This window comes from Ammodytes marinus (genome assembly GCF_949987685.1).
Source record: "Ammodytes marinus genome assembly, chromosome: 18".
Classification (NCBI taxonomy): Eukaryota; Metazoa; Chordata; class Actinopteri; order Uranoscopiformes; family Ammodytidae; genus Ammodytes; species Ammodytes marinus.
In genome coordinates, this window is record NC_137222.1 from 13,675,174 (window position 1) to 13,700,218 (window position 25,045).

Genomic DNA, 25,045 nt, shown 5'->3' on the forward strand with positions numbered 1-25,045 from the left:
GTCATTGAGAAAATGAATTAATGGAATAAATCAAAGTACAGTTTGACCTTCTAGGCAACCTTCCTTCTTTTTAGGCTTTATTCTTTAGTGTGGCTTGATCTCAGTTTTATACAATCAGAAAAACTTTCAAATTGCTTGCAATTTTCTATTGCTTATAATATTCTGTCTATTATGCACTGTGCTGAGGAACAACATTTAGTTTTTTATGTATGCAAGTAGGCTACACAAAGAATTACAATTATTATTGAGATTCAGACTTATCTATATGACTTGTTGAGACTTTATTCCAGTGACTTGGAATTGCCCCCAAATACCTGTAGCTGTGTGAGCATCATGGCATTAGGTAATGCGGAGGCCTCCCCTCACTCAGCGCAGGCGAAGAAACTGACAGGCGCATGCGCAGTGCGGGTGTCAGCGGGTTGGTTGGTCTTGTGTTTACAGCTCGGCTGGATGCAGTTGGCTGCTGATGTTACCAGGAAAGTGCAATGTTGTGCCAACCGCCATTGGAATAAATAACACTGTGGGAATAAAGGTAAACTACATTGTGACGTGCATGCGTTTGCATCCTATATGCCGCTGTCTATTCGGGTATGAAGAAATGTTGCATACCTTTTTTGGTGGATGAAACTGCCAGGGTAGCATTGCTAGCAGCCGTTAGCCAACTAGCTCTGCAGTAATGGCCTGTTTGAAAGCTGCCTGCTTTAGCGACGGCCTGTCAGCGGGTGTATTCGCTAAATTATCCCGGCTAATTCTGCATAGTAGTTTGCATTAATTATTGTATGGTGCCGGGATAGTTTGTCTACTTGTTTCAACGTTCTTGTCAGACTGTAAATCGATGGCTCTATCGTAGCCAACGTTAGGCAGGTGCTAACTGGGGCAATAAGTTAACACTGGAGCTAGCTGCATCAGGCTCGCCCATCGTTATCGAGCAGAAAGATTGAAGCGTTGGTTAAGTTGTCTGTTAAACAGCTGTGGGGGGTAGGAGGAGGTAGACGTCCCGAGGCCCCGTGAAGCTGCATTGGCATGTAGCAGGTGTGCCTGTTTCCAGATTATAAGTGATGTGACAGCAGAAAGCCAATTAATGAGAGCTGCCCAATATGTATGTTTGTCTGTTAAACGGCGATAGACGGCCATTGTAATGCCACTGTTACTCCTGTGAATTGTTGAGCAAAATGTATTGCCCAATTATATTCATTGCCTGGCTTATTTGTCAGTGTTAGCCAAATGTTTTAGCTCGGGCTGCAATGACAGCTGGGTGTGCTCTTTATTTGGTTTCAACATAACAGTAGCCTACGTGTTTAAAGGCTGGTAGTAGTGTGTTTTAAAGATATTGTGTGCTTTTTGGGACATTTTTACTTTTACTATGCTTCACATCCACCATTGTGTTCGCTATACAGTAGGACCATATCACCTGAATACAGGTAGGCCTAGTCTTGCACAATGGCCATTAAATCCACGATATTTAGTTCGTTTGTAGAACGTGTTATTGTCACATGATGAGGGAGGGACCAGCCAGGGATTGTTTTGAAATGGCTCTGCGGTGGCGTGCATGGCTGACTGACACTCAAGATTTGAGATTTCTGCCGTGAAGCATCGTCTGAATTGCACAGAAACACTGACTACAACAATGCGTCGACTTTCTGTGCTATAAACCCATTCACAAAATAGCAGTTTAACTGCATACATATGTGAATAACATTTTTTAAATGCATTATATACTTATAGAATGATATGTTGCTTTCTAGGACATACTTGAAGTGTACTGTATCTATGTTAAACGTATCTTCCTGATTTTAACATCTCAAAAACTGGCTAAACATCATCCCTTAAAAAATGCTAACTCAATTCTGTGCTTTAGCGCTAACAATGAATATCTCTGTCAATCAGTTAATGAGTACCAGTGCAAGTAGTACCAACACAAACTGATATGTTGAGCAAATGATCCATTAGCACGGATTTATTTTTTATTCCAGTCTTTGTCAAATGATAATAACACATAATGAGCTAACGGCAGCACATGAGAGGTTATCAGCCGAGAGACTTTGTTATTGCATTGAAAAGCATTGTTGATACCAGTAGTAGCTGCATGGTCATTGTGAACCCAATGTGCCAGCCGTCACAGTTGACTTTCGCTCTTTGTTCTTCCTCTGTTTCCTGAAACTCAGGTATTACAGTAAAGCCTCATTGCAGGGTAATGCATGTGACTCGTGCACAAATAAATGCCACAATACCCAGAGAAAATATGATCAAATATACTTTCTACTATGGTTCTTTAAGCTGATACAGACTGTCCTGAATTTTCTGAAATCCTAACAACGCCCCTCAGATGCACCTGTCATTTGGGAATCTAGTACTGATTGTTGGGGGGCAGGGGGCTGGCTGGCTTCATCATATTTCCTTGCAGTTGCCGCCATGGATGAGATAAAAGTGTGGGCGAAGGAATTGACATTTTCAAAATCAAGTGAACTGTTTGCTGATTCAGATTTTTGTCTCTGCTGAATTGGCCAATATACAAACTAAATGGTATCCGTCAATTTAAATGTGGAGTCAGTGATTCTGGAGAACACTTGTTGTCAAAATCACTTTTTCTCAAAATCAGTGAATATCTCCTCACAATCTGCTACCTGTCTGTACTGTGTGTGTGCTGAAAAAAAAATCTGGTGTTAATTCACAGTAAAAGGCTCTGTCAACTAGAATGCACAACAAAGGGGGCCCGGCAGAGCTAACAACGTGCCCGTTTAAAGAGCCTAGGCTATGTTTTGAATTGATTTGTTTCAGCACACACATATAGTACGAACAGGTAGCGGATTGTGAGGAGAAGATATTCAGTGAATTTGAGCTTAGCATCTGTAAAAGGATGTTCACACTAGATGGGCCCCAGTGACTATCCTGCTTTAACCAAACGTCCTTCATCTAAAATCAAAGCCTGTTCTGGCATTACGTGATCTCTTAAGAACACACAGCTAATAATTCACACTTGAAAAGTCAATGTTTGCTTTAATGATATTTAATGACTCACCCTGAGACACATAGTTGATAGAGCCAGGAGCCTGTATTTACAAATGAATTCATTTCCTTCAGATTATTCAGACCTCCAGTCATCACCCCGGGAGCGCTACAACTTTAATCAACGCTATGAATCACCGACTGCTTATTCATTATTTTACCATTTGAATCTTTTGAATTGTAGTAAAAGGACGTTTATATCGGAGCTGGTTTTTAGATGGTATGATACTTCAGCCTCAATTGAATTGCTTCCTGATCAACTGGCAGCAAGCAGTTCATTTGTGACATGTGAAACCCACAAATGCATTCCCACTGTATTTAGTTCCTTTGAAAACCACAACGCATGATGTAATACAGATTACAAATATTTCATGATAACAAATAATAATAGAGTCATGTGGAGTAGAAAGGTGGCAAAATATGACCTCACTGTCAATGTTTTGGTAGAAGATAAACTCATATACTGTATAGGTGATAAAATCCATCTCTGATTTTAGACCTAAATGATTGCAGAAATATAATTACAATTAATGATACATCAATATTTATTTGGCTGTGATCATATCATATTTTTCTCTCACTTTGATTTTTGCAAAATAAACATAAAATGGCTTTAAATAAACCTACCTTTTCCTCTTCACTGCATATTAACCTGATATCAGTGAGACTGGCTGCTTTCAGTTTTCATTTCTAAATGCCTAACAGCTACACCTTTAACAACTGTTTGTGGTTGGAGCGCATAGAAACTTTGTGTACACACAGGCGTCAAGTTTCCTTTTATGAGCCATAGGTGTGTTTTATGAACCAGCGGGGACACGCCACTGCTTAATAAATGTCTGCAAAGAATAGCCACACACTGTGCAGCTCAGGATCTCACAGTGGAGCGGTTTGTTTCAGCAGTTAAAGGCAGGGCCTGCATTGTGTGTGTGATAGATTTGGTTTTCTTTCTCAGTCATGTGAGGTTGTTATGTTGTTTAGTGTGAGGCATGCAGAGGTTACATTCCATGATAGCCAAATATTAGTCTCTGGGGGGGATCTGAATTAAGATGATTATTAGATAAGATTTAGGCCTATAAGATGTAGTGTGTGCGTGCCGTGCGTGTGTGTGTGTGTTCTAAGGGATGCAACAATATTGGATTTTAATAGTAAGAGAGAAAAAAAGTACTTTCAAGCCTATTATATGTATTTGATTTATTTCACAACCCTCTGGATATATTAACTCACATGAGCCTTTCTAATTAAGAGGAGTTATTGTGTTTTGTCCCCACAGGATTGTTATTGATATAAGATTACATTTTATGATCGCCCATCGTTAAATATTACTAAGCATCATAAGCTGAAGTGTTATTATCATCTACTGTCATCCATGCCTAATTCCTTAAAATGATTGTTGAATAATTTATTTCAAGTTCTCTCATCTCATTTTACACGTGGTCTGAGAAGACCCTATTATTATGTTTTTTTGTTGTGTTGTGGAACAATGCAATTTTAGTACCAAATGAGCACTGTTGGTAGTGAAATATGTTTTAACCCTGCACCCCTAGTCGCCGGTCTGTGTGGGTCTCCTTGCGTTTTATTATTCATGACATTCAGGGCTCCACTTGTGTTTGCTTTCTTTCTGCCTATTCCCTTTTGTTGTGTACTGCACCTTGTGACTCACCTAGAATGGTGGTTGGGCTTTTTCTATCGCTCTTTCTCCCTCTCCTTTTCCTCTCTGTCTCTCTCTTTCTTTTCCTGCTGTCTGGGGCTGCCTGGCTGTAATCACTGCTGTGAGGCCAGTGTGTGTGTTTGCAAGCCTGAATGCTCTCTGGCTGTGTCTGGCTGTGTCTTCCTCTCTCCCTAGTGAGAGGATGCACGCAGCAGGGCCCAGCTGGCAGCCGGGAACAGCCCCAGAAAAAAAAGAGGACAGGCTTAGGTTTACAGCTTGCACATTTAAAAAAATATGTATTATTCTTTTTTTTTTACACATGGTCCATTCACATGCCTGTAAGAGATTTACATGTGGAGTCAGCGATTATGGTGAACGCTTAGTTGTCAATATCACTTGTATCTTATATCTCAAATCAGTATATCTCCTCATGATATGCTACCTTTCCTTGCTGTATGGGCGTTGAAAGAAAATAATACACAGCTGAGGCTCTGTAAATGAGTAAAAAAAGCAGCTCAGACCAACCCTCCGTAGCTAGCAACAATGCTATCGATGTCTGTTTTTAGTAGTACTGTAACAAGTGTGACTGACAATGGGCCGGTCAATATTTTGAAGCAAAATCCTCAACACAGCTAAGGTATATAAGCCAATCAGTTTAGCTTAGCCTATATCAATAGCATTGTTGCTAGCTACAGTGAGTTGGTCCAAGCCCCCTCTTTTTTTTTTTTACCTATCCCTTTGCAGAGCCTAGGCTGTATAAACAACGGAATACACACACACACACACAGAAGGCTAGTACTTATTTTGAATAAAAGTGTTGTTTACAACAAGCATTCTCCAGAGTCACTGACTCCAAGTTTAAATATTTTCTTGTGTTTCTGACTGTGACAAAAACAGAGAGAATCAATTTGTCCCCAAATGCAGTTGTATTCTGCTAGACACACCCAGACTAAATCAACCTTACTGCTGTGAAATTGTAAAGCACTTGTTTGCAATCCTTAACAATTGGTTAAAGTTTAGTGCCCAAACTTGCATCTTATCAGTAAATTATGTTTTTGTTTTCACAATCTCTGATAGATCACACAGTTGTTCATTTTGAAACCTCACATGGGCAAACATTATGTACTCACATTATAAAATACAAGAGCCACATTGTTACGGTCACTGAACTCATTTCCCTTTCTGAGAAACAAGCTTTCTAAGAGCATAGCACCATTGTGAATATAAATAAAATGTGCATGTGAATCTATACACTAAAGCTGTAAGTCGACTTATCCACAAGTCATAACTCAAACTCAGATGTGAGGATTTGCTGTTTTTTTTTGCCATACAATAAAGATTAGACAAATTGAGATTTTAAAACCAAATGTTTAAAAGAAGAAAAAAAAATCAATCGGACACAAGAGGCTGAGGAGTTGAGAGAAAGGGTGTGGCTGGGGGGGAATGAAGGATCAGCCTGTTGCTCTCCTCTCCAAAAATATGCTGGTGTTGTCGAGCATGGTTTCAGTGAATGTAATGTGTAAAAAAAATTAAATCAAACAAAGTCTGGGTCAAAACTGTAAAATATAGAAGAGATTAGAGCTGCAACGATTAATCGACAAATCGATTATTAATCGATTATTAAAATAATCGCCAACTATTTTGATAATTGATTAATCGTTTTGAGTAATTTTTTAATAAAAAATTTCCAAATTCTCTGATTTCAGCTTCTCAAATGTGAATATTTTCTGGTTTATTTTATCCTATTATGACAGTAAACTGAAATATCTGTGTGTTTTGGACATAACAATACATTTGAGGACGTCAACATGGGCTTTGGAAAATTGATCAACATTTTTCACCATTTTCTGTCATTTTACGGACCAAAACACTAATCGATTAATAATCGATTAATCGAGAAAACAATCGACAGATTAATCGATTATCAAAATAATCGTTAGTTGCAGCCCTAGAAGAGATTTAGAAACATTTTAAGCATGTTAGATTGTAGATTCAAAAAAGTGTTTAATAAATGTGTAGGAATCTGTAGCATCAAGGGCAACGAACGTAGTGTGTGTCTCATTGGAAGTATAGTACCAAGGCCCTGTAAAGGTTGATAACGAACAGTGAATGTTGGCAGGAGACGTCACGGGTCAGGGCTGTTGCTGAGGTTAGAGAGGAAAGCAGGGTGAGAAGGCAGCCATTATAAGGCTGTTGGAACCGCCTGCTAGTCACAGACAGGGAGTGTGAGAGGGTTATGTGTGTGCAGCGTGCACGTTTGTGTGTGGGAGCATATTTGTGTTCATAATACAAGTGTGTTTGTGTGTGTGTACTTTAGTAAGCTTGACTGCAAAGGTTGAACGTGTATGCTACTTCAAACATGAATGAATTAGAGGAGGTTATCGCCATCTTTCCAACATTACTCCACATGTAGGGCAATCTGAGCATTTTACATTGCTCTCTAGTGAAATGATTGACTGTGTAGTAAGAAAGCAGTGATCTACTCTAGTTTATAGTGGCCATAAGAAGGGATTAGACAATGGTCACTAAATTGCTGTGTGTGGTTATAAGCAATAAGAGATTCATATGTTTCTCTTGGCTCACAGACACTCGGTTGTGACTAGAAAATTCTGTCGAAAGAATTGATGATTATTAAGACTTTGTAACATCAAATAAGACCATTTAAACCAATCATGTATAAGCATTTAAAATCATGCTGCTTTAAAGGCCAGGACACACCAGCCCGATAATCGCCGTCGTCAAAAAAAAAGACGAATCTGTTTGGTGTGTGCCGTGACGTCGGCCGACGTTTGACCGTCTTTCATTTGGAGCAATTTGATTGGTGGAGGGCTAGCGAATCAGTGAAGCCCGGAAGTGAGGCGGGTAGCACAAACAGCTAACAACAGCTAGCCATCGTTTTAATGTGTTTGTTCGTTTCGTTTTGAGAGTACTCACATGCATCAACCCTTGTTGACTGCTCGACACCATGCTCGACACTCTCTGCTAAAAATTGTGCTCTTATGGTCCATAAATATAAATACGTATTTCTATCTATGTTTATGCTCTAGAGAGATGTCCAATCATTTCCGGCTTTCGTATTTTTTCGGGCCACAATACAGATTAGCGCCGCCTGCTGTTGTGGAGACATTACGTCCCGCGAGCGTACGGAAAATAAACAGTCGTCTCGGTGTGTTCTTTAGCAGCGACGGGAAGCTGGAGCTTCCTGAAACGGCCGACTCCATTTTTTTTGACGACGGCGATTATCGGGCTGGTGTGTCCTGGCCTTAAGGCTTATTGGACGCAACTCAGAGTCTTTAAGAATGTTGAAGAAAGGCATAGGTAGGCAGTAGGCACTGCATTTTTCAAATTGTACGAACGGAGTACGTCTTCATTAAAGTTCTCTCATGCTTTCATAATTTAGGCATCTATCAAAGTAAGCTGTGGTTTGCTATTATCATAAACAGCCACAGACCTATACACACAACACCAAAACACGCAGAAACTCAAAGTGAATCAACATACAATCTGAGTACAAATAACTAGACTATTCACTCAGAGGACAAGTGTGCTAAAAATAGAAAGTATGTGCCTTCAGTCACAGAACTACATGAAGCAATTATGAAAAAGGTGAAGACGTCAGTCTAAAATTAACTTGGTATTAGTTTCTTTGTGAAACAGTGCGAGACACATTTGTTTCCGGAAGCAGTGTTTTTATTTTTTAGGCAGTTAAAATTGCTAGCCTCTATCCAGTGTTCAGTCAGTTTGAGAGGGGGGTCCTGACCTCTCCTTCAAGAAATATTGTTTGTTCATATTCTTTTGTTTTAACGGCCTGGAAAAATACAAGCAGCAGATAAGAAGGGATGCTGTTTGGCCGTGGTGAGTGTAGAGACAGTGACAGGTTAATGAGAGTATAATGTTTGTTGAGATGCTGGATAATTTCAAACTTCAAATCACTGCAGAGATATCGCTATATAAAAAGCCTGAGTGACCATGTTATTTAGATGATGTAATAAAATGTTCTGTTCTTCAGTAATAAAGAGCCTGCTGAAGGTTTTTATATTCAAACACATATTTCTCCACAGTCTGACACTGAGTTAAGGTTTTGCCAGACTCTACAATTGATGTCCTCAAAAGGAACAGCTTACTCCTCCTTTTGCAATAAGTGTAAACACGAAAATGGACAACAACTAACATTATGTGTATTGGTAAAAGATGACCGCTTTCTGCTCCATTTAGGGCTACAGTGTAAAGGAACTTGGTAGCAATGACAAATCATCATACCATTGACCCTGTCTCATCTCATCAGTTTAGCAATGCAGGTGAAAAACAACACCCACCACCCACCTACCTGTGAGTTCATGTTACTCAAACTAATAATATCATTTATCAACACAATATGTTGTAAAACCTTCCAGTCAAACAGAGAGATAGCTATAGCTACTTAAATCCATGTTTATTCAGGCGGTATAACAATGTTATCTTAAGTAATGCATATTATGAACTGCTTTGACCTTTCTGCTGTGTAGACATTACTTATCCATTGTTGGACCTGTTTTGAATAGGAAAAGGCAGGCGGTCGACAAGAAAAGGAACCTGAAAGGAACGGCAACCGCAACCTTGTAGACAAAGTAGGAGTGCAAGGGCGGTTCTTATTTGAGAGCAATAAGGGTTGGCAGAACAGCATATTTCAGAGGGAGAGATAAGGTGGAGGGCATGAAGAAGAAACCAGTGGAGAGAGGGAGACTAGACAGAAATAGCTTGTTTTGGTCTTTTCTTGAACCTCTGCCAGAACCTTCAGTTGCGGCTCTTTCTTCCTGTGTTACACAATGGGACCTCCATATTTCAGGAGTTACCTCACGCCCCAAATGGAGCAAAAATAACTCTACCTTATTTTACGCGGAAAACTAAATCTAACTTCAACTTTGCCTCCTATTGCAATACAAACATACACAAAAAGAATAAACATGGTTGAGTGTGTGTGTGTGTGTGTGTGTGTGTGTGTGTGTGTTTGTGTATGTCTGTGTGTGTTTTAGGCTGTGATATACAGGTCTAATGTGGTGTTGGGGGGGACCACAATCGAAACTTTGTAAGGGGCAATGGAATAGTTGTAAGTTTGGATAAAAATGTCTGCTAAATAGGGGCGCCCTTAGCTCAGTTGGTAGGGCGTCCCCCCCATGGGCCTCCGCCAGCAGCGGACCCGGTTTCGATTCCAGCCCGCGGTCGTTCTCTGCATGTCACTCCCCTCTCTGCCCCATTTCAACTCTGTCTCTACACTATCAATAAAGCATAAAAATGCCAAAAAAATATCTTAAAAAAAAAAACTATGACATTAATGTAATCAATAGAGGAAGGTGTGTTGCAAGCTAGCTTTTCCCTCAGTCTCACTTTTCAGAATGCATATTTATTTTTCAAAATGGCACTTGCATCACCATGGCTTGCCTATTGCATTGCATCAAGCTACACTGTGCACAATTATTAGGCAAGTTGTATTTTTGAGGATTAATTTTATTATTGAACAACTACAGTGCTCTCGATCAATCCAAAATGTTAAGGAACCTAAACCTGAATGTTTACGAAAGTAAAAGTGAGGTTTTGTCTTTCTTACGAGAATATATATATGTTTTGCTATTATTAGGCAACTATTAGTATGCAGAATTATTATGCAACTAAATAAAAAAACTAAAATTTTCCCATCTCACTTGTTTATTTTAATCTGTTAAAGTGAGAATAATAAAACAACTCAAAATGTACAAATAAAAATTTCCGACATGTCAAAAAAAACAGTGACCAATATAGCCACCCTTCTTTTCAATAACTGTCACAAGCCTTCCATTCATGGAGTCTGTCAGTTTCTTGATCTGTTGACGATCAACTTTTTGTGCAGCAGCAACCACAGCCTCCCAGACACTGTTCCGAGAGGTGTACTGATTTCCTTCACTGTAAATATCCCGTTTAAGCAGGGTCCACAGGTTCTCAATAGGGTTTAAGTCAGGTGAGGAAGGGGGCCATGTCAATAATAAAATTAATCCTCAAAAATACAACTTGCCTAATAATTGTGCACACAGTGTATTTTGCTCATTATTATACCTCTTTCATTCTGAGATAGAGATAAATGCATCAGATGACCCTGCACACACATATCCTCTTTAACTCTGATCTCTCCTGTATCCTGCCTTATCATAGCCTTCACTTTCACTTGATCTCAGCTTTTTTTGCGGAACCTTTCTTTTTCACGCTCTATTTTCTTTTTATGCTCCCTCTCTTGAGTTTGTGAAAGCTAGCTGACAGTTTCCTTAAGGTGTTTTAAAGACCTGTAACGGAATAATTAACTGTTGTTTAAAAAAAGAAATTAAAAGTTTCTTACAATAGCTAAGTTAGGTTAAAGGTGCTCCGAGGAACTTTCAGCTTTTGTTCATTCTTGCACCCCCTTTGGACAAAAGCCGTAGTGTTTTTTCCTACGCCAGCTGTTGTTCCTGGGTGAGCATACCCATGAGGCATCAAGAAAAACTATATAAAAATAGCATTCTTTGCACTGATGGTCTCGTTTGCTGTTACTTGTCATTCATGACCATCAGAGGAAAAATTAGACTGTTTCAGAAATATTAAAAAGTTTTTGTAGCACCTTTAAGTAGCCACTAGCCAAGTTTCCAGTTGCCCTGTCAAGAGATGCTTTTTCATGGATTCCATCACATCATGACTGTTTTTCTGCTTCTTTTCTTTCTTTCTTTCTTTTTTTGGTTTCCTTTTCTAGGTGATTTTGCTCATCATCTCCCACCGCTTCCTCCTCCCGTCTTCCATTCATGAGCAGCGTGGGCGAGTTTAACAGCGGCAGCCATGGATGACAAAGGCTCGGTGGGGAAGATTAGCGTGTCTTCGGACTCAGTGTCCACCCTCAACAGTGAGGACTTTGTCCTTGTGTCCCGACTGGGGGACGAAACACCCTCCTCCACTAATAACGGTAGTGATGACGAAAAGACAGGACTGAAGGTAAGGACGGTGGGCTGTAGGTATAGGTACTATGGACGGAAACACAAGGGAGACTTTTGGAGCTCTACTAAGTACCATATAGTTTAGGTACTGGTCTGCTGGCATTTACAGTGATGACAACTTCATCCTTTCCTCAGATGATTCTTACTATGAATATCATGAGTGTACACTCAGTAGAGAAACAGCAAAGCAATTCATGTTTTCATATCACCACTCTTATTTTTAAAGGTCACCTATTACTCAAAATGTGTGTGTATGTGTCCCCGCCCAGTGTGTCTAGATTCCCCAAGTATAAGAAAGAACAATTCTCACTCTTTTTCTCCACCTCCACCTTTCTGAAAACCTCTGTTCCAAAACCCCCAGCAGACTGGGCTTTTTGAAGGTGGGGCTTAAACGCTCTTAAAACCGAGCGTTTCAGACATAGGCTGAAAAGAGGAGATTTAGCAACGGCCCTGTGAGAAATATAAAGGGCTTTCTCGACACAACATTTTCTAATAGAAACTAAAATTATAATTTAATTTAGACCTGAAAATTAGCATACTATGTGACCTTTTAAGTAGTAAATGTATTAGTGTATCTCAGGACCTATAGCATGATTGTTCCAAATGCAGGTAAAGGGGTCACAATCCATACATACTCCATTGTTAACAGGTTTGTGTTCATCACTCACATGTCAAGAGCTCTCGTCCCATCTCTTTGAACATGTTGTCTCTCACACTCTAACTCCATGTATGGCTAACCATTTCCTGTTCTTTTTTTTCTACATTCTCACTCCACCTTCTTCTCACAGTTGGTCTCAGATTTGTTTGTTTTATCTGTGATTGTTCCCGATTACGATTGTCATTTTACATTCGCTAGTACTTATGGTAAGGAAGCCTTTACGTCCTTGTTGATGCGTGCCGTGCACGTCACCAGAAATGTAGAGCACATTTTTTCCTGATATCTTTGTAGTGAATAACTAGTTATTGTCTCTAAAACCTGTGATTAATTCCATTTGTTTTTAAATGTTACTTTTGGAAAATGTCAGTTAGTTAGCTCTGTTAGTATGCAGCAATGTGCTATCTTCCTAAAGTGCGCCTGACTTCCAGTATGCCCTCTGCAATTCAATTCTGTGCCTCAGTGGGCACTCGGCCAGCAGATATTAGTTTCCAAACAGCGTGGCGATGCTACTGCGAGTGCTTTGAACTGGTTGTCAGGGAGAATAATGGCTTCTTGTGACTAGGGTGTGTCTACACAAAGAGGATGAAGACTGAGTAAAGAAACGTAGCTATCTGCTAGCAGCCACCATCCTGTGTGTGTCCCTACTGGGTTCAGGTTTCTCTCCTCTCCTCCTCTTCTCTCCTCATACATTTTAGCCACGCATCTTTCAGTTTACCAGTTATCACATTTCCTTTGATTGAATTTACTCAAGTAGCTGGCTTCCATGTTCACGCTGTGTCCATTAGTTTATATAAAAATTACTGTTACCTGTGTGTGTGTGTGTGTGTGTGTGTGTGTGTGTGTTTCTTTGTGAGGGAAGGAGGGAATTGTCGACTTGATGTTGCAAAGATAGAAGGAATGGCACCAGGATCAAACAGATGTTGCACCCATTTAGTCAATAGGAAAAGGCCTCACTTGTTTTCCTGTAATTCGCTGTGCATGGAGATGAGAGAATGTTATTTAAAGGTACAGTGTGTAATAATGCTGTTACATAACGGTGTATTTTGGCCCTGTCTAGTGGAGAAAAATCTACATTGCAATGCTCTATTTGCTACACTTGTTAATAATAATGGTATTATTCACCTATTCGCGTCATGTCTTTACAGAATATCAAGTGATGAGGTGAAGATGTATTTAGTTATTTATTCTGTAGTACTTATTCTTAAGTCTTCCAACAGGTGCATTTTCGACAGGTATGCATATACAAAGTTATGTGGTTAGGTTTGTCCACTCTGTGCTAATGTAGAATCAACATGGCGGCCTGCTCCTATGTAGATATAATAATAATATAAGATAATACGATTTGAGGTGTGAGTTTTGCGCAGCCTGCTGTGTGCAGTGCTGTCAAACGGAATCAAAGTGTTACCCCACATACTTTCAGTCCTCCCAGTATGTAGCGGTGAAATCAATCACTCCATTCTTGATCATCTGGATGTCATGTATTGGTTTATTCGCCCCACCACAACACACACTTCTTTTGCACATTTCCCCTCCCAGTCAGCCCATCCGGTCAGACAGAAGTCAGTGTGTTCTAAACTTGTTGTTTGTTATACAGGTGATTTCTGAGGAAGGGGTCAGCTTTAAGGTCAGTCTCTTCTTCTCTCACTATCTTTCCTTTTCCTCCTCTTCTCTCCGTATCCCTCTTTCTTGCTTGTATCTGATCTATTTCTTCTCTCTCTCTCTCTCTCTCGTTCTGTGATGTGATTCCGTGGTGATTCTGTCTGTGATTAATTTGTGTATTTTTGCCGGGCTGTTTGAGCGATGTTCCTAGCCTTATTGTAGCAGTGATATACTGTACGTTCTCACATATAGGCTTGTAGTTGTACATGGCAGCTGCCCAGGCTTTTTTTGCACTACCTGTAAATCACAATGCCTGCCACAGTTGCGTAGTGAGGTTGTTTATGACAGGTGTGTGAACCTAAAAATAGATCTGATAGCCGCTTCATATCAGTCTTCAAACAATAATATTGTTGCTTTGTATGGCACTACAGTATGATTTATGACATAGACCCTTTAGCTTTAGTATCCCTTGCTCTAGATAATTTCTTTAGTTAAAGGTGCACTACGCAGTTTCAGGGGAGGGTCATTTGTTACATTTGCAGATCATGCAGTGAGTTTACAAAACATATTTTCTCTACATGTAATTCTTAGTTTTGAATAATTCTATTATAATGAATCAAAACTTAATTATGTGGAGGAACCTGGAAGCAAATGTAAGACTAGAATATGATCAAACAAACCTGTGGGCCCTGCTGCTGTAAACAACAAAAGTGAAAACAGTAGCCTAACTTCTAAGGTAGCTTTCTAACTTCAAACAGTACTCCATGGATCCAATTTTCCTGCGAGGAAAGTTTGTTTTTTCAGTTATAAGAATAAACCTTAAGAAATGTTGTACACCCGAAGTCACATAGTGCACCTTTAAACAGCGTTGATTAAATGAGCATATACCTTTTTAAGTCACACATATTATTTAAGGCTTTCTATAAAAGGAGAGCCTGCTTGGAAAATGTTACCTTAATATGTCATAATGCAAAAAGTTAGATACCACAAAGGCTGTTAAATTGTTACCTGTTGTCATCCCTTATTGCTGAATGCAGCAGCGCCCTCTGCAGCTGAAGGTTGCTTTCTCACCTAACCTCAGGCTGCTGCCACGACAGGGAGAATGGGGCCTTGTGGCGCCTCGTGGTTTATCCTGCCTCAAGCTTGCTTTCTGATTGCTATTAGTTATTTATTTATCAAGCAAACACACACACACACACGCACGCACGCACGCACGCACACACACACACACACACACACAGTTGTGTTGGCATGTCCCTTCTTGTGTATTTCAAACTCATGTCCCTACTAATCACTAATATGGGATGGAATGTGATATCTCTCACCGCAAACACAATACACGGCATCTTTCCCCTTTTTAAACACACTGAAGTCTCTTGAAATGAAGCACTGGATCACTGCTTAAGGCAGGACCACTGCTATACACTGGAAGAGAAAAATATAATAAATGTAGTTCATTAAGATTCTACATCCTACAGATTAGACTAAATGATATGTAATTGTGATGACTGCAATAATTTTGTTTTGTAACAATTGTTGTTGTGTTTTATTATTGTTATTTTTTAAACTCAATGTTGTACTATTGATGCTTCCTTTTGCCTCTGCTTTCTGATGTGGTTGTGTTCATGTCTGTTTTCTATGTGTGTATTTGTTTTTCCCCCCCACTTCCTGTGTGTGCGTGTATACAGATTGTTGGCAATGGAAGTGAGCAGCAGCTGCAGAGGGAATTAGAGGATGTGCTCATGGACCCGTCGGTAGCTGACACTGGTCTAGGATCAGTCCCCAGAATGGACAGCTTGGGTGGGGGGGACCACTCTCCCCTCCCCACTACAGCGTCACCTGTAGCACCAGGCACTGACCCCCTCAGCTCACCACCACCACCCATACTGGACATGGTGCTTCCTGTTCAGACGGCACAGGAGAGCGAGCTGAATGAGAGGTCATACAGAGGTAATCCCCTTTAGTTTAGTTTAGTTTAGTTTAGTTTAGTTTAGTTTAGTTTAGTTGTATTGTTACGTCATCATCATCATATCATTGAGAAACAATTTCATGAGACAGTTTACGGCAATGCATGGACGCATGAAATCGTGAACCCCGAAGTAAGATGCTAAAAGCTTTTCGGAGGCGAGCCAAATAAAGTTTGGAACGCATAGAATGAACAAGACAAGGTTCAAGGTTTTTTATTAATGTCCCAAGAGGGCAAATTTGTTCACAGCAAAGGAGGTAGTAGCTAAAAACACACGACAATACAAGACAACAATGGACACAATACACAACAGTATGAACACAAACCTGCATTACTTACAATACAGACAAATATGACAACATACAGATGATGCCAGCACAAGTGTGTTACATAATGAATAATTACCTGGTAACAGAAGTTTTTCAACCTTCTTTTCATTTACTTGACACCACGATGCATTTTTTTATTCATTTGTGTTGTGACTTAACCACCTGTCTCATCCCATTCTATTTCACTTATACACCTTGATTTAACCGTGCAGCTTGTGTCAAGAAAGGTTCCCAATAATCTTAATTTACAAGAATGGGAGTCATTAAATAATCAAATCCTTTTTTCTTTTCTTTTCTTTTCTTTTCTTTTCTTTTCTTTTCTTTTCTTTTCTGTCTCTCCTCTTCATTCACTCTCCCAATCCATTGTCCCTTTGCAGCAGATGAATCCTCATCAGAGGGCAGTCCATGCAGTCCCATCCCAGACGAGGACAGCGTAGTGTTCAGCCAGCTGACATATCTGGGCTGTGCTTCGGTCAACGCCCCGCGCAGTGAGGTGGAGGCCCTGCGTATGATGAGTATCCTCAGAGGGCAGTGCCAAGTCCCCCTGGACGTCACACTGTCTGTGCCAGGCGTGTCCGAAGGCACCGTCAGGTAAGCGGGGGGAAAAAAATCAACATATTGATGCACACATGTAAAGTTGGAGTCAACAATTCTGAAGAAAAGCTTGTTGTCATATTCACTTTGTCAAAATCTGTGAATATCTTCTCATGATCTTCTACCTGTCAATACGGTGTGTGCCCTGGAAAAAAAAAATCTGTTAATACACAACCTAAGCTGTTGTAAACAAAGGGTACGTTATCAAAGGGGGGTCCACTGTAGCTAGCAACATGCCTGTTTACAGAGCCTAGGATGTGTATTAACTAGAGGTGGGCATAGATAATTTTTTTTAATCTAGATTAATCTAGATTAATTTTGGAATTAATCTAGATTAATCTAGATTAAAATGTCTCATTTGAATTCATTCATAATATGTGTGTGCTCCCTAAATAATGACTCAAAGTAAGTCTTTGTGCTCCCTAAATAATGACTCAAAGTAAGTCTTTGTGCTCCCTAAATAATGACTCAAAGTAAGTCTTTGTGCTCCCTAAATAATGACTCAAAGTAAGTCTTTGAGAACGTGTTTCTCAAGCCAGGTGGCGCATCAGACCAGGGGCTCATCTCCTGTTTCCAACATGCATCACAAACTGCTTGAGGAAGCTGTTCTACTATGATAATTGGTGATGAAAATAAATAATGTTCAACAAGATGTTACTTAGTAACGCGTTACCGGCATCGGACCTCTTTTTTCAGTAAGTAATCTAACGCGTTACTATCTCCAAACCAGTAATCAGATTAAAATTACTCATCAAAGTCACTGTGCGTTACTTTTTCTGTAATTTTCCTTAGTGAAACATTTTACATAACTGCACAAATGACTGCGATTGCGATTTTATGTAAATAAATGTGCACGCATGTGTCTCTAAACGCTCCAACTGCTCCAACCGCTCCTCTCGTCTTTTTGGTAGCGCCCCTCGTCTCTGTCATGCAGCGTGTGTGTGTGCGCCTGTGTCTGTGTCTGTGTGTGTGTGCAGCAGCATTACGGCCGAACTGTGGCGCAAAACAAAGTTTCCCCCCCGATGAAATATAGCGTCTGCTATGGGGATATTTAGGATTCGGGTACGGTGACGTTGACGTTGAAGAGATAGAAGTGTTTAAAACTTGGAAACTTATAGTCACGTGGCGACCGGTGGCCACACACACCCACCCTGCGTTCCAATACCCGATTGTGTCGTGGGCAAGTGATGGAGAGAGAGAGCGGCGGGTGTGTGAGAGAATAAAGGCTCCTCAAGTGTCAACAACGGCCCCCGGCTATTATTATCTCCCCTGAGCCGAACAGGAGGTGGAATAAGAGATTAACGGCGATATTTTTTTTATCGCCGATAAGAGTCTTGCGTTAACGCAGCACGTTAACGCCGATAACGGCCCACCACTAGTATTAACACTTGATTTTTTTCAGTTCACACACACACACACACACACACAAACACAAACACACACACACACACAGTACGGACAGGTAATGGATCGTAAAGAGATATTCACTGATTTTGATAACATTTATTCTCCAACAGGAGACATCAAATGACAAAATTTTTTAAATGTTTTGTTCCAACAGGTTGCTCGACCCGGTTGCGAATACGGATATCGCCAACTACCCTATCTATAAGATTCTGTTCTGTGTGCGAGGACATGATGGCACGCCAGAGAGCGACTGCTTTGCCTTCACAGAGAGCCACTACAATGCCGAGATCTTCAGGATCCATGTGTTCCGCTGCCAAATCCAAGAAGCGGTGAGGATTCAGTCATTAGTTAACTATGTTTCCTGCACACACATTAAAAGGATAGATTCATATATGTATGCTAAACAACATTCCAAACTTTGCCTGAAATTAATATGTGGCTTTATATTTAGAATAATTAAAGGAGGTGGATGTCTTCTTTTCTTACAGCCTTTTCAGAGCATAAGTCATTTTTTTTGTTTGTGCTGCTCGCCAGTGAAAGACAGATACACAACAGTAAAAACAGACCAAACATAAATACAAAGCAATACAGAAGAACAGACTTGAAGATAATTAAATACTTAAAGATAATTAAATACTAAACGATTACACTAGATATGATTAGCAGGCTCCAGAACCTCATTTTAGCTTCAGATACGCATTTATACAAAGTTTTGCCGAAATGGAGAACTTAAATACTTTGAACACATCCTTCAATAGAGACTCTCACGGACCAAAAAAACCCCTACAAAAACAAAAGCAATATTGCTGCAGTTCAGATTGTGAACTGAAGAGGGAGCTAAAGTTCCTCCGATAAAAGCTCTGCTGTGTGTTTCACATGCCATTCTCTTTCTTTTTTTTCACACCTTTGTCTGTCTCTTCCACCCCAGACCATATACCTGTGTACACACTCGCCAGCAGTATTCTGGTTGACCTTGAATTATCGATCTCCCCTAGCTTCTCTCTTTGGGTTCATTATCATTGTGGAAGCCTTCTCAGTCGTCCCCAAGGAATTATGTCATACACTGCAGGCTGCATTGCAATGCACAAGTACATCATTCACAAACTAGCCAACTTGTAGAGGAGAATAAGTATATATATATATATATATATATATATATATATATATATATATATATTTAAGATATTTTTAAGATATTTTTATGCTTTATTGATAGTGCAGAGAGACAGAGGTGAAATGGGGAAGAGAGAGGGGAGTGACATGCAGAGAACGACCGCGGGCGGGAATCGAACCCGGGTCTGCTGCTGGGCCCGGCCCAGGGTGGGGGACGCCCTACCAACTGAGCTAAGGGTGCCCCGAGAAGAAGTATCTTATACTTATATGCAGTACGTTAAGCAGAAATATAAAAGAAGACAGTAGGGGATCCACTCCTGAAAGTGGGTTAAAGTGCTGCTTGAGTGTTCAGTGACCTGATTTCTTATGGAAGCACTTTCCTTCAATGTCACTGAGAGCCCCCAGACAGACGCCACTTCACTCCCACATCTTCCTACTATGCAGCTTCCCAGACCCCCACCCATAACACACACACATGCACACACTAAAAAAACTAATGCACACACACAAGCATGTGCAGATAATGCCCACTATAGTCTTTCACTAACTCTACATAGCAACATGAATTTCTAGTCTACGGCTCCCAGTTCCCGACAGTCTGGCCTCTTGCACGCGCCACTCTCTCTTCCTCCAAAACCCCCAGCAACAAACCAATCTACAATGCCTCCAGCTTTTATTTGCAGCCCTCTCATTTGACTGGAGTGAGTTGAGCCCATTGGTTGCCTCCTTCTCAATAAAAAAAACAGCTCTATATGCCTCACATTAGCTTCAAATCAACTGTAAACAACACCAAATACCTCTTTAAACCACATTATTCATTCTTTAAGGTGTTTTAATTCTTTATTTAGAAATGTATATTTTCTGGATACCGTAGCCATACCTTTAAAGATCCATATTTATTTATTTAATTTTTGGATTGAATAGCCTTGACCAATAAAGCAATTTATCTTAACTTTAACCGACATAAACTTCACCATTCTGTACTGTGGTGACCCTGTGTGGCAGGGCCATCACAGCTAGACTTAAAACGATGTATCCTTACTCTTTATTTGTTTCAGCTGTCTTGTTTGCTGTTTGACCCACTTATTTAATGAGATTGGGAAGATCATGTGAAGCATTTTTTTTTTTAAATTGACTCATAATTTCAAAAATGCGACAATTTGGAAAAGAGAAATGAAAAACTTAAGGCAAGCTCTTGTCCCTCTCTTTTATTGAAGTTATTACTTTAAACTACTTTCAGGGATGCTTTTTTCTTTCTTCTGGAGAGTCTGTGTAATTTCTTCTTTAAACAGATTTGTGGATTTTGGAATGGAATGGAACTGTTTCATACATAAAGCAAAACCACCTCCTCGGTTGTTCTCCCCGCCTCCATTGTGCCAGACCTCCTAGTCAGACCCCAAGGCTAGGTTCTTAACAATTCCCAGTTTTTTCTGGTGTTGATTGTGATACAGAAACCCTGCTGAGCCTCATATACCCAGCACCTCTCTGTTGTGCTCATAGGAGTTTATTTGACATATCTCTTTTTTTTCAGTTTTTGCATAAAAGTACAAAAATTACCAGGGAAAGACCCCTCTGGATAAAACTCAGAGAAAAGGTTAAAACAATTATGAGTGGAATAAAGAGTTAGTTTGTATTGTTGAGTAATTCACTGTTGGTCTGAACAAAAAAAACCTTCATGAGAAAAAACAGAAAGGCCCAATGTTTTTTCTTGTTTTAAGAGAATATCAGCCTAAATCACTTGATAGGGATTCATTTTGAATGTCCATCACAGTGCACAACAACTATAAAGGCTATCTGTAAACTGGTCATTTTTGACTTTTGCATCGACAAGAAAATACAAAAATACTATTGTATTATTTTTTACAAAATTTCAATACAGGGGGTGACCTCCCCCATCTCACTTTACTCATTCCCCATCTCTTACAACCACACACACATTGTTTCTCAACAAATAAACCTCCTGCGATGCCCTAACATCCTTCTACTGTACCAAGAACATAACAAAGGCTTTGTGTAGCAGAGGTTAGAAGCTGCTTTATGCGCTGCCCTCCAAAAAAAAAAAAAGAACATTGTTATTTATTGATAACAGCAGTTTCCCCCACTCCAGCCCTCAGTCACTCACCCCTCAAGCTTTGCTGTTTACCAGAATTAAAGATGATCCAAAACCACTGTGCTGGGGGCCTCTAGTTGGGGGAGCGCTCTGTTTTGTTATCACACACATATGTCTGTATAATAAACAATAATAAAAAAAATACCTTTTCTTGACTAAATGTAAAAGCTCACAAATCGTATAAGTCTTGTGAGTGGAAATGTACTTTTAGTGAATGTAAATAAATCATTACCACCCAGTTTTCCACGCTTGGCAGTCTCTAGCTGCACACCCCCCCTATTCTCTTCTCCTCTCCTCTTTGGGGTTGGAGATTGAGCAGAACCCTGCAGTCTGTAGAAGGACCAAGTTGTCTCTGTTTAATGTTAATAGGAACAATTCCTCCACATTCCGATTCACAGGCAAATATGAATCAGTATGTTGATTAAAACACAAAAATGGTTAAAAGGCTGGAGGGGTCTGCTGTGAGTAGAGTAGTAGGTCATTATGTAAGTTTTTTTTTAGTGCCCCATAATATTACTAAATGGTCATAACAGTTCTGCAGAGGTTTGACTTTTTTAATCAATGGTAATGACTCCAGGCCTAAGTAATTACTTTGCCTGGTGCTCAAATTTTAGGCTTCCAAACTCCATTTTAACTTGATGCCGAAAAAACATGCTTACATGCTTCTTCAGTAAATGTTTTCTATTGGATTTCACCTAATGTAATGTCTGTGAATATGGGTCAAAATAAATGTCAGTTTGTTGGGTAACATGCACTGATTACACTCAGCAGTCCACCAATTATTTTCTTTCCTGGAAATATCTACAAGTTGATTAATTTTGAAGCTCTTATTTGTCTTTTGAAGGGGAAGTAGCTAACACAAATAAATAAATTGTGGGTCACATCGTAGCTCCCTTATATCACACACTTTAAAGGGGAGATATTATGGAAAACACAGGCTTTTCCAGTGTTTGTGCAGAATGTTGAGCTTTTGTGTGTCCTTACCAGCAAACAAAAGCTGACAAAAGACAAACCAGTCAGTTTCTTCTGGGCTGCTTATGTTAAAAAAAAAATGGGTAAAGTAAAGTGACACTATTCTAAAAAGCTTTGAAATGTGATGTCACCATTTGAAGCTCATTAACATATTACACTCCCATGTGAAAGCTCCAAATGAGAAGCCAGAGACTCTGTAGCACTGCGTTCCAAATCACATACTTTTTCTTTTAACTACACTACGTACTAAAGCACATAATTTTTTTTTTCATTATGTCGAGAAATGTGAAGAATAAAGACGAATACTCCAAATGCTATTGGAGTTAGTGGGGCATTTATGTATTTTCAGCATACTACAATTGCGTTTTTGGGGACATCCTAAATCTTTTTCTGGCATACTAAATAGTAGGGAAGTATGGGTACTGGAATGCAGGGTAGTTCATTGGTATATCAACACACCCCCATAGATAACCACACTTGAGCCACAGACTTGCTATGCTAAGCAACAGATAGTAGAATCAAATTGCTCTGTCAGCTCTTCCTTACATCACCACCAGCCTTGAAGCACAACTGAGATTAATAAATTAATCATTAGCAGCCAGTGCCAACACCCATGTAGGCAGGTAGAGTTCATTAGCAGGGCGGTGCATGCACACCCATATAGACCTAGCCAATCAGAGCAGACTGGATTTTTCGGAAAGTGGGGCAGGTGCCAAAACTGAGTATTTCAGAGAGAGGGCAAAAAAATGCTGGAAAAAGTTGATCAAGCATAGACAGTGTGACAAAACTAATGGGTTTCTTTTACAATAGAACATGAAACACTTTTCTATAGACATCAGAAAAACACATTTGATCCCCGAAAAATAGCATAATATGTCTCCTTTAACATGCATCCATCACCTTATATAGTGTGTATGAGAAGAATTGTCCGTGTTGGAACATTTTGAGTGGATATTGTGTTCATATAGTATTGTGCTTAGTTTAGCAGAGATTGCAGCTTTGTCTGGATATTGAATTGTATCTGTGTTATTAGAGCTCCCTATTATGATGGCTTAATTGAGTGTTCATTACAGAGAGCTTTGTGTGTGTGCTGACTGCAGGTGAGCAGGATACTGTACAGCTTTGCTACAGCATTTCGGCGGTCAGCTAAGAAGGCCCTTCTGTCATCTCAGCACGCCGCTCCACTCACCCCCGACAGTGACTTGTTCACCTTCACAGTCAGCCTGGAAATCAGGGAGGATGATGGCAAGGGTACTTTCAGGTGAGACATACTGTTTATATCGACGCATTATGTATTTCAATGTTTAGAACACAGAACCGTAATCTATGATGCTTGTACAGTTTTGTAAATTTGTGAAAGATGTAAGTGTTTTGAACGGTAACCAAATTTGGTATTTGGAGACATTAGATAAATCCTTAAAAATCATCGTAAGGATTTGATTTGTAATGGTACCACTATTCTTACCAAAAAATGTGAAGAGCTTTGAATTCAAAATGGCCCCCAAAATGGTCTGTCACGCATAAACACAGGGACATGCATTTCTACTATCTGGGATTAAGTATTGTTCATATTTACCACAATTTGCCAACACATGTCCAAAAGTTGCAACGCTAACTGACAGCACGTTTCAGTTAACAAAATTCGAAAATTATGAATTGAACGTAACTGAAATGATAAAAAAACATCACTAAAGAGGAAGTTAAGAGGAACACTAAGGAGGGACTAAATGGTCCTTTCCGTCTCACAGCAGACACATATTCTAACCACTTTTATTAATTAACGTCAGATTTATCGTCATCAGCGAGTACACAACATAAGGTTCCTGTGTTTGCTCCATTCAAGCCATCTTCCCTGACCTTTTTTCATTTAGATATTTTTGTTATTTTATTTACTGAGTCACTTCCTCGTGGTCACAAACAGTCGCAGATAAGCAGCTTATTTGGAAAAAACAACACAAAATAAAAACAAACAGGGAAAAAATGCCTGTGATTATTTTAAGGCCAGGCGCACATTTCCTCCTCATTAGCTCCTGGCTGATTATTTTTAGTGTCGTGACTTGCAAACAAACAGCTTCTCACATGCAAGCACACACAAGACTATACTGTATGTAACCATGTTCTCCCTGTGGAAATAATATATGGAACAATATATAGTGTATTAAGATAAGATAAGATAATCCTTTATTAGTCCCACAGTGGGGACATTTTCAGCATTACAGCAGCAACAGAGGATAGTGCAAATAACAAAAGCATCAGTAAAAATGCAAAATATAATAATAAAATATCTAAAATATAATAAATAAGAAGAATATATTTACACATTTGTTCCTTTAATGGGATATAAACATGCCTTTTTATCTGTAGTCATAGGACCTAGATACAGTGTGGAACCACCACTCAGTCTGGATGACTAAGGCGCTCCATCTGGTACATGACGTCCCTACTCAGAAATAGAGTTGTTTTTGTGATCTGAGCACTGTATGAAATCATGGCAAGTTCCAAATGTTTTCAATAGATTTCAAATTGATTAATGGATATATTATTTTCTTTACTAAATAATCCCTGTACGTACTATGGCGAAGGTTTGGAGAATGTTGATTAATGTTCCTGTCTCAAACCTCTGCTCTCAGAACAGTGAAGAGAACCAGGACCAATGCATGATTGGAAATGGCTCT

The 25,045-nt window shown here is 39.7% G+C and overlaps 1 protein-coding gene across 3 annotated transcripts in view; it reads left to right on the forward strand.

Annotated features, from left to right (window-relative positions):
- The first annotated feature begins 427 nt into the window (after positions 1-427).
- rabgap1 (RAB GTPase activating protein 1) overlaps positions 428-25,045 on the forward strand; it is a 77,298-nt gene continuing 52,680 nt past the window's right edge. The window contains exons 1-7 of one of the 3 annotated variants that reach the window (XM_080046959.1): positions 429-532; positions 11,385-11,620; positions 13,875-13,904; positions 15,568-15,829; positions 16,552-16,765; positions 18,330-18,504; positions 23,471-23,631. In XM_080046959.1, the coding sequence (XP_079903085.1) occupies positions 11,468-11,620; positions 13,875-13,904; positions 15,568-15,829; positions 16,552-16,765; positions 18,330-18,504; positions 23,471-23,631 (995 nt within the window). In that variant the 5' untranslated portion in view covers positions 429-532; positions 11,385-11,467. Of the gene's footprint in view, positions 533-11,384; positions 11,621-13,874; positions 13,905-15,567; positions 15,830-16,551; positions 16,766-18,329; positions 18,505-23,470; positions 23,632-25,045 lie in introns of all 3 variants that reach the window. The other 2 variants (XM_080046961.1, XM_080046960.1) reach the window with 2 other exon arrangements.